This window comes from Dendropsophus ebraccatus, chromosome 1 (assembly GCF_027789765.1).
Source record: "Dendropsophus ebraccatus isolate aDenEbr1 chromosome 1, aDenEbr1.pat, whole genome shotgun sequence".
In the NCBI taxonomy this organism is placed as follows: Eukaryota; Metazoa; Chordata; class Amphibia; order Anura; family Hylidae; genus Dendropsophus; species Dendropsophus ebraccatus.
The window spans coordinates 233,127,942-233,143,264 of NC_091454.1; the positions used below are offsets into that span (position 1 = coordinate 233,127,942).

Below are 15,323 nucleotides of genomic sequence, written 5' to 3' on the forward strand. Positions count from 1 at the left end.
CCTCTACACCCATCCCCATCATACCCCAGACCATATACCACCCACATACACCTGTACCCTCTACACCCATCCCCATCATACCCCAGACCATATACCACCCACATACACCTGTACCCTCTACACCCATCCCCATCGTACCCCAGACCATATACCACCCACATACACCTGTACACCCTACACCCATCCCCATCATACCCCAGACCATATACCACCACCCACATACACCTGTACCCTCTACACCCATCCCCATCATACCCCAGACCATATACCACCCACATACACCTGTACCCTCTACACCCATCCCCATCATACCCCAGACCATATACCACCCACATACACCTGTACCCCCTACACCCATCCCCATCATACCCCAGACCATATACCACCCACATACACCTGTACACTCTACACACATACCCATCGTACCCCAGACCATATACCACCCACATACACCTGTACACTCTACACCCATCCCCATCATACCCCAGACCATATACCACCCACATACACCTGTACCCCCTACACCCATCCCCATCGTACCCCAGACCACATACCACCACCCACATACACCTATACTCCCTACACCCATCCCCATCGTACCGCAGACCATATACCACCCACATACACCTGTACCCCCTACACCCATCCCCATCATACCCCAGACCATATACCACCCACATACACCTGTACACTCTACACCCATCCCCATCATACCCCAGACCATATACCACCCACATACACCTGTACCCTCTACACCCATCCCCATCATACCCCAGACCATATACCACCACCCACATACACCTGTACCCTCTACACCCATCCCTATCATACCCCAGACCATATACCACCCACATACACCTGTACACTCTACACCCATCCCCATCATACCCCAGACCATATACACCTGTTCCCTCTACATCCATCCCCATCATACCCCAGACCATATACCACCACCCACATACACCTGTACACTCTACACCCATCCCCATCATACCCCAGACCATATACCACCCACATACACCTGTACCCTCTACACCCATCCCCATCATACCCCAGACCATATACCACCACCCACATACACCTGTACCCCCTACACCCATCCCCATCGTACCCCAGACCATATACCACCCACATACACCTGTACCCCCTACATCCATCCCCATCATACCCCAGACCATATACCACCACCCACATACACCTGTACCCCCTACACCCATCCCCATCATACCCCAGACCATATACCACCCACATACACCTGTACCCCCTACACCCATCCCCATCGTACCCCAGACCATATACCACCACCCACATACACCTGTACCCTCTACACCCATCCCCATCGTACCCCAGACCATATACCACCCACATACACCTATACTCCCTACACCCATCCCCATCGTACCGCAGACCATATACCACCCACATACACCTGTACCCCCTACACCCATCCCCATCATACCCCAGACCATATACCACCCACATACACCTGTACCCCCTACACCCATCCCCATCATACCCCAGACCATATACCACCCACATACACCTGTACACTCTACACCCATCCCCATCATACCCCAGACCATATACCACCACCCACATACACCTATACCCCCTACACCCATCCCCATCGTACCCCAGACCATATACCACCCACATACACCTGTACCCTCTACACCCATCCCCATCATACCCCAGACCATATACCACCCACATACACCTGTACCCTCTACACCCATCCCCATCGTACCCCAGACCATATACCACCACCCACATACACCTGTACCCCCTACACCCATCCCCATCATACCCCAGACCATATACCACCACCCAATACACCTGTGCCCTCCACCCCCATCCCCATCATACCCCAGACCATATACACCTGTGCCCTCCACCCCCATCCCCATCATACCCCAGACCATATACCACCACCCAATACACCTGTGCCCTCCACCCCCATCCCCATCATATCCCAGACCATATACCACCACCCAATACACCTGTGCCCTCCACACCCATCCCCATCATACCCCAGACCATATACCACCACCCAATACACCTGTGCCCTCCACCCCCAGACCATATACCACCACCCAATACACCTGTGCCCTCCACCCCAATCCCCATCATACACCAGACCAATATTAATGCTCTATGTTAACTATGAAAAGTGTGAAAAGAGGATTGGACTCAAACCAGTGAGATATATAGGAGATTTATGAGTGTAATCTGCTGGTCATTGTAGACACAAGTAGGTTTACTTGTGATGGCCACCAGGGGGAGCTCCAGCAGGAAAACTGCTGGTAAAAGCAGCCTGAAATCCGGCTGCTGAAAAAAAAGAGGCAGTCCCTGCTCAGCTGCTGTGACATCATCACCTCCCTCCTCTTTTCACAGGGGAAAGGTGCTATTATGTGTACTGTTGGGCAGCGCCATTTTGTTGTTGTCTGCACAGCAGTCCAGATACAACAAGCATGTCCCTAGCCAATAATACACCTCAACCTGCTGCAGAACCTTCTAATACACCTCAACCTGCTGCAGAACCTTCTAATACACCTCAACCTGCTGCAGAACCTTCTAATACACCTCAACCTGCTGCAGAACCTTCTAATACACCTCAACCTGCTGCAGAACCTTCTAATACACCTTAACCTGCTGCAGAACCTTCTAATACACCTCAACCTGCTGCAGAACCTTCTAATACACCTCAACCTGCTGCAGAAGCTTCTAATACACCTCAACCTGCTGCAGAACCTTCTAATACACCTTAACCTGCTGCAGAACCTTCTAATACACCTCAACCTGCTGCAGAACCTTCTAATACACCTCAACCTGCTGCAGAACCTTCTAATACACCTCAACCTGCTGCAGAACCTTCTAATACACCTCAACCTGCTGCAGAACCTTCTAATACACCTCAACCTGCTGCAGAACCTTCTAATACACCTCAACCTGCTGCAGAACCTTCTAATACACCTCAACCTGCTGCAGAACCTTCTAATACACCTCAACCTGCTGCAGAAGCTGCTAATACACCTCAACCTGCTGCAGAACCTTCTAATACACCTTAACCTGCTGCAGAACCTTCTAATACACCTCAACCTGCTGCAGAACCTTCTAATACACCTCAACCTGCTGCAGAACCTTCTAATACACCTCAACCTGCTGCAGAACCACATACAACTCGCCTGCCCACACTCACCTCCCGCACTTCTCACCACCCATCCCCCGCATGCACATAGTATTCTTGTTACACTTATACAGACAGCTCATGCCTGCACACTTGGGAGAAGCAAATGTACAGTAGTAGGTAAATGCTTTGCTATGCTCGGCTGTCAGCCCGCTGCATTTGAGCTCCGCTCCAGGTGTCTGGAAAATCTGGGTACAGCTCTGGGAAACTTCTGTCAGGACTATCCAGATTTTCCAGACACCTGGAGCGGAGCTCAAATGCAGCGGGCTGACAGCCGAGCATAGCAAAGCATTTAACTACTACTGTACATTTTCTCATCGTTAATGCCCACTCATTCATACAGGCAGCTTATACATGCACGCTGATACACGCACACTCATACAGACAGCTGATACACGCACACTCATTCATGGATGCTCATACACGCACACTCATTCATGGATTCTCATACACGCACACTCATTCATGGATTCTCACACACGCACTCTCATACACGCACTCTCATACAGACAGCTGATACACGCACACTCATTCATGGATTCTCATACACGCACACTCATTCATGGATTCTCATACACGCACTCTCATACACGCACTCTCATACACGCACTCTCATACACGCACTCTCATACACGCACACTCATTCATGGATTCTCATACACGCACTCTCATACACGCACTCTCATACACGCACTCTCATACACGCACTCTCATACACGCACTCTCATACACGCACTCTCATACACGCACTCTCATACAGACAGCTCATACACGCACTCTCCTACAGACAGCTCATACACGCACTCTCCTACAGACAGCTCATACACGCACACACACACTCATACATGAAACATCAGACAGCTTTACTACAGAGGCTGGGCAGAAGGGGGGCAGATGCTGGGGGTGATGGTGGCAGAGGCTGGGGGTGATGGTGGCAGAAGGGGGCCAGAGGATGGGGGTGATGGTGGCAGAAGATGGGGTGATGGTGGAAGAAGGGGGGGCAGAGGATGGGGTGATGGTGGAAGAAGGGGGGGCAGAGGATGGGGTGATGGTGGAAGAAGGGGGGGCAGAGGATGGGGTGATGGTGGAAGAAGGGGGGGCAGAGGCTGGAGGTGATGGTGTCAGAAGATGGAGGTGATGGTGTCAGAAGATGGAGGTGATGGTGGCAGAAGATGGAGGTGATGGTGGCAGAAGATGGAGGTGATGGTGGCAGAAGGGGGGGGGGGGGCGATCTTGCGGTCCCTGTGGCCTCTCTCCACATACACGGCACTGAGCACACGTGGCCCTCCCGGCCGCACGCACCCGCAGGTCCCCGGTCTCTGGAAGAGGAGGCCACAGGGACCGCAAGATCGTTTGGTGACATCGCTGCGGATGGTAAAGCTGTATAGCGGAATCGGGGTCTGCACTGCACCTTCACATCCCGCTATACAGCTCTAATGCAGTGATGCCATCACACGATCCCGCTGCCCCTCTTTCAGAGACTGGGGACCTGCAGGTGCGTACGACCGGGAGGGCCACGTGTGTGCTCAGTGCCTGGTCAGCGGCTGTACGGGGTGGGGGGGGGGGGGGGTGCCTGCCGTGAGGGCCGCGTGTGTTCCCGGGAGGAGGAAATACAGCCTTTGCCCCCCTTCTGCCACCATCACCCCCATCCTCTGCCCCCCTTCTGCCACCATCACCCCCGCGTGTGCTCCGTGCCAGGTATATGGAGCGGGTCAGCGGCTGTACGGGGTAGGGGGAGATGGCTGCCAGAAGAGAAGCATGTGTCCTGGGGGGAGCGGGGTGATGAACCGATCTGGCAGTTTAGGAGCGAAAACGCAAGGAAGCTGAGGGGAGGAGAAATACCACAAATACCGGTATCGGTATTGTGCTGGTATATCCATTAGCCCTAGTGCAGGCTTCTATGCAATGGCGCCCCCACCCTCCCACAGCTGTGTACTGCGCATGTCTTTGGACATGCCTAGCACACAGCTCCTCTAACACAGTGTAAGTGAACGGGACGGACTCCGTCCCGTTCACTTCAATGTTATGTGTGTGCCGTACAGCGTCTGTGTAGGTGTTGTGAAATGACACCATACACAGAGGCTATTCAACATGGCAGCCCCCTGTGCAAACATGACATTGTTTTAAAACACTGATGCCACATGCCAAATAAAAAATACAAAACCACTTATTTTTTATAGTTAAATTTTTTTTAAAAAGAAAAAAAAAAAAAACGACATTACCCCTTTAAATGAAATCTGCTGCAGATCCTGTAGGTGTGAACGCACCATTAAAGTGACACTGTCACCCCCCTTTGTGCATTCTGACTTCTCTACACAGATGTAAAGGGTAAATTTAGCGTTTTTCATACCTTATATTATATCATACGTCATGCTGCTTGTTCAAGCAAAAAGTCATCTTTTATCAACTGCAGATTATGTTAGGTGGGCGTGGCCCCACCCACAACAGTACCATTGGCCCCGCCCCTTGACGCCCATTGGATGGCCGACGTAAAGAGGGTGGAGTCTAGACCTTTCGGACAGCCTGTTCCAATGGCCGGTGAGGGGGCGGGGCAAACTGTGTCGTTGTGGGTGGGGCTAATTGGCGCTAATGCCGCGAGGCCCCGTCCACTTAACACAATCTGCAGTTGATAAAAGATGACTTTTTACTTGAACAAGCTCCATGACGTATGATATAAAATAAGGTATGAAAACCGCTAAATTTACCCTTTACACCTGTGTAGAGATGTCAGAATGCAAAAAGGAGGGGACAGGGTCACTTTAAAGCGTAACTGTCATTTTAGGGCCAATTTTTTTGAAAACATTAAATATCAACAGTACAAGCGATTTTAAGAAATTCTGTAATAGGTTTTATAAACCAAAAGTGTTTCCTTCTGGACAGAAAAAGCAATCTCCCAGCCTCCCCCCTCACTGCAGAAGCAGCAGGATTTCTGTCTCCATTATGTGGCTATGGAGAGGGGAGGGGCTGTTAGGAGTGAGTGAGCACGGAGCAGTCCTGCACAGCACAACACCCTGCAATCTTCTCTCAGTAAGTTCATAGATAAGCACTGACCTTTCTGACCCCAGAATCCTGCGGTTTAGGTGCCCAGAGAGTCTACAAACAGCTGACCTTCATGTCACCTCTTCCTGCTCCCTCATCTCCCTCAGCCCCTCCCCCCTTCATAGGCTTACAATGGAGAGAGCAGAGCCCGTCTTCACTGGCTTCTCTGTAATGAAGACGTGTTTGCCTGATAATGCACAGATAAGAAGTCAGGGGGGGAGGCTGGGAGATTGCTTCTTGAGGACAGAAGGCGGCTTTTTTGGCTGATGAAACCTATTACAGAGTTTCTTAACATCGCTTATACTACTGATTTCTGCAATAAAAAAAATATGACAGTTACGCTTTAACTTAGATTTTTATAAGAGTGAGTTTGCTTGTCTTCTCCTCATGCATATACAGTGAAGCATAGGCCTATTGAATATAACTCATCTATTAGATTTAGCCATGTTTGGTTTGAGTTCAGTAATATAAGTTACGCACTTGCATCTAGTGGACCCTTGGGAGACCTATATGGAGGCTTTAGCATACACTATGGAACATTCATCAGTGTGCCTAGACATAGAACGAAGAACATTTGGTAAAGTCAGCTACTCATAGAAAACATGAACATAGTGAGTAGCTTGTCAACCTGGAGATCACAGAGTCTTTTTTGTCCTTTGTTGTGGGGGGGAGGGTCTTTTCGCTGGTCACTGTTAGATGGGCCTGAGCGTCTTGGCGGGTTATAGTTTGTTGGAGGGAGGATCATGGTGTGGTGTAAGCCACACCAATCTGCTAGATATAAGTTAGGAAGGTTTAGTGTCGCTAGGAAGTCTGGTAGCTCCTTGGACTCCCTTAAGGTAGTAATTCCTCCTGGGTGTCTCCCCATTAATGGGAGCCCCACATGTAAGGCAAGTTGTGTTCCTGCAGTTTCGTGATTAGAGGCTTCAGGGTTGATCTTTATCTCAAGGACAGCGGAGATAGGTCAGTAAAAGATAGATCTCAATCTCAGGTAGAACTCAATGTTGTGAAGTGATCTCTCCTTTCTCATTATATCTTCTTTTAAGCTGAAATAGTGGACCCAACATATCACGTCATATATCAGGGCTCCCCCCCCTCTGTCCAACTCCATTGGGGAGTCCTGTGCTCTTCCTAGAATGGTGTAGTTCCTGTCTTTTGAGATCTTCAGGCAGCCTGCGGATTCTGCGGATTAATGTTCTCTATGTCGTCCAGCCTTAGGGTCAACATTTGTGAAATTTCCAGTGATTTAGTGGTGTACATAAGCTTCCGTATTTGTTCATCATGTTCAGATTGTATTTTCCCCATGGACGCTGTTGTGTCTTTGAGGGTCTTGGCATCATTTTGCACTATGTTTAGCTCTTTCTGCCAGGATGATTTTAAGTCCCTGGCCATGATGCCGAGGTGGTTTTTGGTTGGCAGGAGTGTTAGTAAGGCCTGCAGCTCTGGATGGCCCTGGAGTGTCTTCATGGCCTCCTCAGTGGAAGGGAAGTGTTCTTGCATAGCTGCTGCGGGATTGTGTACGCTGAACATGAGATGTCTTGGGGGTAAAGTGATTTGTTTAGCCCATGTTTACGTGGGGGTTTTAATAGCGTTCTTTTATTCGGAGGATCTGTCAGTAATCAGATTCATATGTCGGTCTCTTAGTTTGTGCAGATTGTGCATGCAGGGGTGGTGTCTGGGCTGGTAGTGTTCTGTACTCTGATGTAATTACTGTTGGTTTCAGGGGGTCTCTTATCGGTAGGGGTGAGGGTAATTACCATGTTCATACATTCATCTCCTCATACGTCTCCTCTGTGCCTGTGCTGTATGCTGCTGCTGTTCTCTCATAAGCACTGGCTGTGTATGCCCCATCCAATATGGCCGCCATTTCCCCTCTGTCCTGTCTGCCCTCACACTGTGCTTCTTGGCTCCCTCTGCTTTCACTGAGGGTGTCAGGGGGTGTTTGGTGGCTCTCTTTACCCCTACTCACTGTTCCAAGGTGCTTTGTCTCTCTCTTAGATGTGGGAACCCGCTTTGCTGGAGCCGCTCGTGGGGCCAGGGTTTCCAAGATGGCCGCCGGAACTGCTTTGTTCTGGGCAAAGTTGAGCAAAGTGGGGCCCCAAATGCTGAAATATTGTAGCAGCAATTTAAGGTTCCCATACACTTGTTGGTGGTACCTGCTGCTCGTGGTGGGTTCGGCCATCAGTGTAAGGTGAATGGGGCTCTTTGTACAGTCCTCTGACATGATATCAGTGGACATATGGGGTTGAGCTTGATGGAAAATCAACATCCAACCTCTTTGTTCTCAGAGAGACAAGCCGTCATCAGATCTGTCTGGCTATGGCTTACCCCTCCTATAGAGAACACAGAAACGCTCAGCTGTGCCGAACATTCCTGTGTATGGGGAGGACAGGGCCAGATGAGATATATATATATATATATATATATATATATATATATATATATATATATATATATATATATATCTCATTAGTGATGTGTGTGCAGCCCTTGCTGTATATAGTGAACAATGAAGATATATACTAGCTGATCACGTTCCCCGGTGTCCTCAGGCCTTGTCTGTGGGATCCCCCAGTCCCAGCTCTCACTTCTGGTCCTCTCTCTGAAGTGATCGGCCATTCAGCCAATCACTGGCCGTAACAAACAGACAAGGCCTGAGGACACCGGGGAACGTGATCAGGTAAGTACCAGCTTTATTATGTTATACGCACAATCAGCAGACAATGATTTTTACACTTGCCAAAAGACAATGATCAGCTGATTACAGTTGTCTCTATATACACAGAGCGATATCGGCCAGGTTAGGACAATTTTTGCTCTGTATATTAGGGCCCTTAGTCACATTGAGTCAATTCAGAAGGTTACATGCCGGGACTGCCGCCACATGCGGGGACTGCCGCCACATGCCGGGACTGCCGCCACATGCCGGGACTGCCGCCACATGCGGGGACTGCCGCCACATGCGGGGACTGCCGCCACATGCCGGGACTGCCGCCACATGCGGGGACTGCCGCCACATGCGGGGACTGCCGCCACATGCCGGGACTGCCGCCACATGCCGGGACTGCCGCCACATGTCGGGACTGCCGCCACATGCCGGGACTGCCGCCACATGCCGGGACTGCCGCCACATGTCAGGACTGCCGCCACATGTCGGGACTGCCGCTACATGTCAGGACTGCCGCTAGTGGTGTAAACACAAAAACTATTTATATGCATTGTTTTAAAAAATAAAGTAAAAAATCACTATATCAGGACCAAATATTACCTCCATACCGTTATTGAAGAAAACGTTACTATATATAGGCCAATATTACCACCATAAAGTGACCGCCCCATAATGACACTATATACACGCCAATATTAGCACCACACCATGACCGCCACATGATTCTATATACACTATATACAGACCAATATTACTACTATAGACTGACCACCGCATAATGACTCTGTATACACTATATACAGACCAATATTACTGCCATAGAGTGACCACCACATAATGACTCTATATACAGACCAATATTACCGCCATAGACTGACCACCGCATAATGACTCTATATACACTATATACAGATCAATATTACCGCCATAGAGTGACCACTGCATAATGACTGTATATACAGACCAATATTACCGCCATAGACTGACCACCGCATAATGACTCTATATACAGATCAATATTACTGCCATAGAGTGACCACTGCATAATGACTCTGTATACACTATATACAGAGCAATATTACCGCTATAGACTGACCGCAACATAATGACACTATATACAGACCAGCACACACCATGACCACCACATAATGACTCCATATATACACCATATACAGACCAATATTACCACCATAGTGTGATCACCACATAATGACTATATACACACACACTATATACAGACCAATATCATGTGGCGGTCACTGTATGGCGGTAATATTGGTCTGTATATAGTGTATATAGAGTCGTTATGCAGCGGTCAGTCTATGGCGGTAATATTGGTCTGTATATAGTGTATATATAGAGTCATTATGTGGCGGTCACTCTATGGCGGTAATATTGGTCTGTATATAGTGTATATATAGAGTCATTATGTGGCGGTCACTCTATGGCAGAAATAACTCTATGTACACTATATACAGACCAATTTTACCACCATAGACTGACCACTGCATAATGACACTATACACAGACCAATATTACCGCCATAGACTGACCACCGCATAATGACACTATATATACACTATATACAGACCAATTTTACCACCATAGACTGACCACTGCATAATGACACTATACACAGACCAATATTACCGCCATAGACTGACCACCGCATAATGACACTATATATACACTATATACAGACCAATTTTACCACCATAGACTGACCACTGCATAATGACACTATACACAGACCAATATTACCGCCATAGACTGACCACCGCATAATGACACTATACACACTATATACAGACCAATATTACCGCCATAGACTGACCACTGCTTGATGACACTATATATACACTATATACAGACCAATATTACCGCCATAGACTGACCACCGCATAATGACACTATATATACACTATATACAGACCAATATTACCGCCATAGACTGACCACCGCATAATGACACTATATATACACTATATACAGACCAATATTACCGCCATAGACTGACCACCACATAATGACTCTATATACACTATATACAGACCAATATTACCGCCATAGACTGACCACCGCATAATGACTCCGTATACACTATATACAGACCAATATTACCGCCATAGACTGACCACCGCATAATGACACTATATATACACTATATACAGACCAATATTACCGCCATAGACTGACCACCACATAATGACTGTATATACACTATATACAGACCAATATCATGTGGCGGTCACTCTATGGTGGTAATAATGGTTTGTATATAGTGTCATTATACAGTGGTCAGTCTATGGCAGTAATATTGGTCTGTATATAGTGTATATATAGTCATTATGTGGCGGTCCCTCTATGGCAATAATAACTTTCTATACACACTATATACAGACCAATATTACCACCATAGACTGACCACTGCATAATGACACTATATACAGACCAATATTACCACCATACAGTGACCGCCACCTTGTTTTTTTCTCAATAAAATACACGGTGTTGCCTTAGTGACATCATCATACACTATACATAGGAGCTGCAGCCAATCAGCGGCCTCAGTGGTCACCAGGGAATGGCTGCAGCTCCTATACACAGTCTATTCACCTCAACACTTGGAGTCAGCAGTGCTAATACACACACACTAATATATATATCTATCTATATATATATATATATATATATATATATATATATATATATATATATATATATATATATATATCTCTATCTATCTATCTATATATATATATAAAAACAATCCGAGGACAGCATCTCCTTATAAAGTGCTTATTGCTTTATTGTGCCAGTTTGCAAAGATTCTTTATAAGGAGATGCTGTCCTCGGATTGTTTTTCTGGAATACGATTGGGGTGAAGGACCGAACCCCATGAGGACTGTGCATCCTGCACTGTGTAACCGCGGACCCAACCACTACTATTATATATATATATATATATATATATATATATATATATATATATATATATATATACATACACACACACACACACACACACACTAACACATCCATGAACACATTATACAGATACAACCCATCCAGCCCACACACTATACACAGGACATGTAACACACACTACAGTCATCCATTATACACCTACATTCATACACACACTACATGTACAGTATACTTACCCCCTCTAACAGCATGCTGGGTGTAGTTGTCCTTGTCCATGGCGGCAGCAGCAGCAGGAGGCTGTGCTCCTCACCCTGCAGCCCTCTCCTCCATCGTCCCGACAGCTCCACACCAGGAAGAGAGAGGAAATCACATGGTACAGAAGGGAGGGGGAGGGGGAAGCTACATACTCCGGAGCAGAGCGTCCTGCAGCCTCTGTGTGACCCCTGATAGCAGCCAGAGATCACTGACAGAGGCTGCAGGACGCTGTCTGTGCACTCCTGCACCTAACACTCACTGTAACTGGGGCAGGGGGCCCCTGGGGGATGGGGGCCCTGGGCAACTGCCCTCTTTGCCCCCCCCTAACGCCGGCCCTGACCGCACCTTCCTCTCCCTCCTCCACCCCCACACCACACCCTCCTCTCCCACCACACCGCACCCTCCTCTCCCCCCACACCGCACCCTCCTCTCCCTCCTCCACCCCCACGCCGCACCTTCCTCTCCCTCCTCTGCCCCCACACCGCACCTTCCTCTCCCTCCTCCGCCCCCACACCGCACTCTCCTCTCCCTCCTCCGCCCCCACACCGCACCCTCCTCTCCCTCCTCCGCCCCCACACCGCACCATACTCACCGCAACCTCCTCTCCCTCCTCCACCCCCACACCGCACCCTCCTCTCCCTCCTCCACCCCCACCGCACCCTCCTCTCCCTCCTCCACCCCCACACCGCACCCTCCTCTCCCCCCACCGCACCCTCCTCTCCCTCCTCCACCCCCACACCGCACCCTCCTCTCCCTCCTCCACCCCCACGCCGCACCCTCCTCTCCCCCCACCGCACCCTCCTCTCCCTCCTCCACCCCCACACCGCACCCTCCTCTCCCTCCTCCGCCCCCACACCGCACTCTCCTCTCCCTCCTCCGCCCCCACACCGCACCCTCCTCTCCCTCCTCCACCCCCACACCGCACCCTCCTCTCCCTCCTCCACCCCCACCGCACCCTCCTCTCCCTCCTCCACCCCCACACCGCACCCTCCTCTCCCCCCACCGCACCCTCCTCTCCCTCCTCCACCCCCACACCGCACCCTCCTCTCCCCCCACCGCACCCTCCTCTCCCCCCACCGCACCCTCCTCTCCCCCCACCGCACCCTCCTCTCCCTCCTCCACCCCCACACCGCACCATACTCACCGCAACCTCCTCTCCCTCCTCCACCCCCACACCGCACCCTCCTCTCCCTCCTCCACCCCCACCGCACCCTCCTCCACCCCCACACCGCACCCTCCTCTCCCCCCACCGCACCCTCCTCTCCCTCCTCCACCCCCACACCGCACCCTCCTCTCCCCCCACCGCACCCTCCTCTCCCCCCACCGCACCCTCCTCTCCCTCCTCCACCCCCACACCGCACCCTCCTCTCCCCCCACCGCACCCTCCTCTCTTTCCTCCACCCCCACACCGCACCCTCCTCTCCCTCCTCCACCCCCACACCAGACCCTCCTCCCCGCAGACCATGGTCTCCTCTGTCACCACCACAGCCTCCTCTGCCTCCTTTGCCCACACCACGGCCTCCTCTCCCTCCTCCCCCCAAGCCACGACTTCCACATTCTTTCTTCCACCATGCCACGGCCTCCTCTCCCTTTTGGCACACCACATCCTTCTCTGCCCACACCACAGCCTCCTTTCCCTCTTCTGCCCACACTACAACCTCCTCTCCCCAAACCACGGCTTCTTCATCCTTCCTTCCCCAATGACAGCCTCCCTCCTCCATTACGCCCTATGTCACCACCATGGCCTCCTCTCTGTAACCGCCACATCCTCATCCCCCCCCCCCTCCACACACACCACGGCCTCCTCCGCTCATATCTCCCACCCCTGAGCATAGTCTCTCACCTCTTCAGAGCGGCCATGATGAATGTGCACAGCACTCTCCTGCCAGGTAGGAAGGCGCCATCTGTAGAGAAAGGAGGCAGCTGTCACTACACACTAGGGAGGTCACCATACCACAAGTTTCCCTCCTTTCGTTCAGACTTGCCAGTAAATCTGGTGTCTTTTCCAGGGGGGTGGGGGGGTATGGTGGTATTGGTCAGGTCTGATATTGCCAATAGGTGCGTATAGATGGGGCGTCTTCAGGTTTAACGCCTAGGGCAGCAGCAGCTGTTAATACAGTCCTGGGTAGCTGTCATGTAAGGGAACCTGGTAAGCCTGCTTGAACAGATGATCTCACAATGGGCATTTGGAGAAGGCGCCCTTCACATCTCAGGGACTGCCAGCAATTTGCCAAAGAAGAATGGTCTAAAATTCCAGCCGAGCATTGTAATAAAATGGTTACCAGCAGCGGTTCGCAGTTATTTTGTCTAAAGGCTACCAAGTATTAGGCTGAGGGTGCCAATCCTTTTGTCAGGCCCATTTTTGGAGTTTTGTGTAAAATGATCGATGATTTGAATTTTTTTCATTCTCTTTTGTGTTTTTTTCATTGCAAGCAAAATAGATGAAGATATTATTATATCTTACAGAGTATTATCTGACAGAATGGCAGGGGTGCCAATACTTTTGGCCAGCACTGTAAAGGTTACCATCATGTCCTCCCTTCCTCCTGTAACATATATAAAGGTTTCCATCATGTCCTCCCTTTCCCTTCTTCCTCCTGTAACATATATAAAGGTTTCCATCATGTCCTCCCTTTCCCTTCTTCCTCCTGTAACATATATAAAGGTTTCCAGCATGTCCCCCCTTTCCCTTCTTCCTCCTGTAACATATATAAAGGTTTCCATCATGTCCCTCCTTTCCCTTCTTCCTCCTGTAACATATATAAAGGTTTCCATCATGTCCTCCCTTTCCCTTCTTCCTCCTGTAACATATATAAAGGTTTCCATCATGTCCTCCCTTTCCCTTCTTCCCCCTGTAACATATATAAAGGTTTCCATCATGTCCTCCTTTTCCTTCTTCCTCCTGTAACATATATAAAGGTTTCCATCATGTCCCTCCTTTCCCTTCTTCCTCCTGTAACATATTTCCCTTCCTCCTGTAACATATATAAAGGTTTCCATCATGTCCCCCCTTTCCCTTCTTCCCCCTGTAACATATATAAAGGTTTCCATCATGTCCTCCCTTTCCCTTCTTCCTCCTGTAACATATATAATGGTTTCCATCATGTCCTCCTTTTCCTTCTTCCCTCCTGTAACATATATAAAGGTTTCCATCATGTCCCTCCTTTTCCTTCTTCCTCCTGTAACATATATAAAAGGTTTCCATCTTGTCTCCCCTTTCCCTTCTTCCTCCTGTAACATATATAAAAG

The 15,323-nt window shown here is 49.6% G+C and overlaps 1 protein-coding gene across 1 annotated transcript in view; it reads right to left on the minus strand.

Moving 5' to 3' along the window:
- Positions 1-15,323, minus strand: part of LOC138786514 (elongator complex protein 5-like) — a 39,060-nt gene that overhangs the window by 4,110 nt on the left and 19,627 nt on the right. Inside the window, exon 2 of the mRNA XM_069963497.1 lies at positions 13,918-13,978. Coding sequence (XP_069819598.1) covers positions 13,918-13,978 — 61 coding nt within the window. The remainder of the gene's footprint in view (positions 1-13,917; positions 13,979-15,323) is intronic.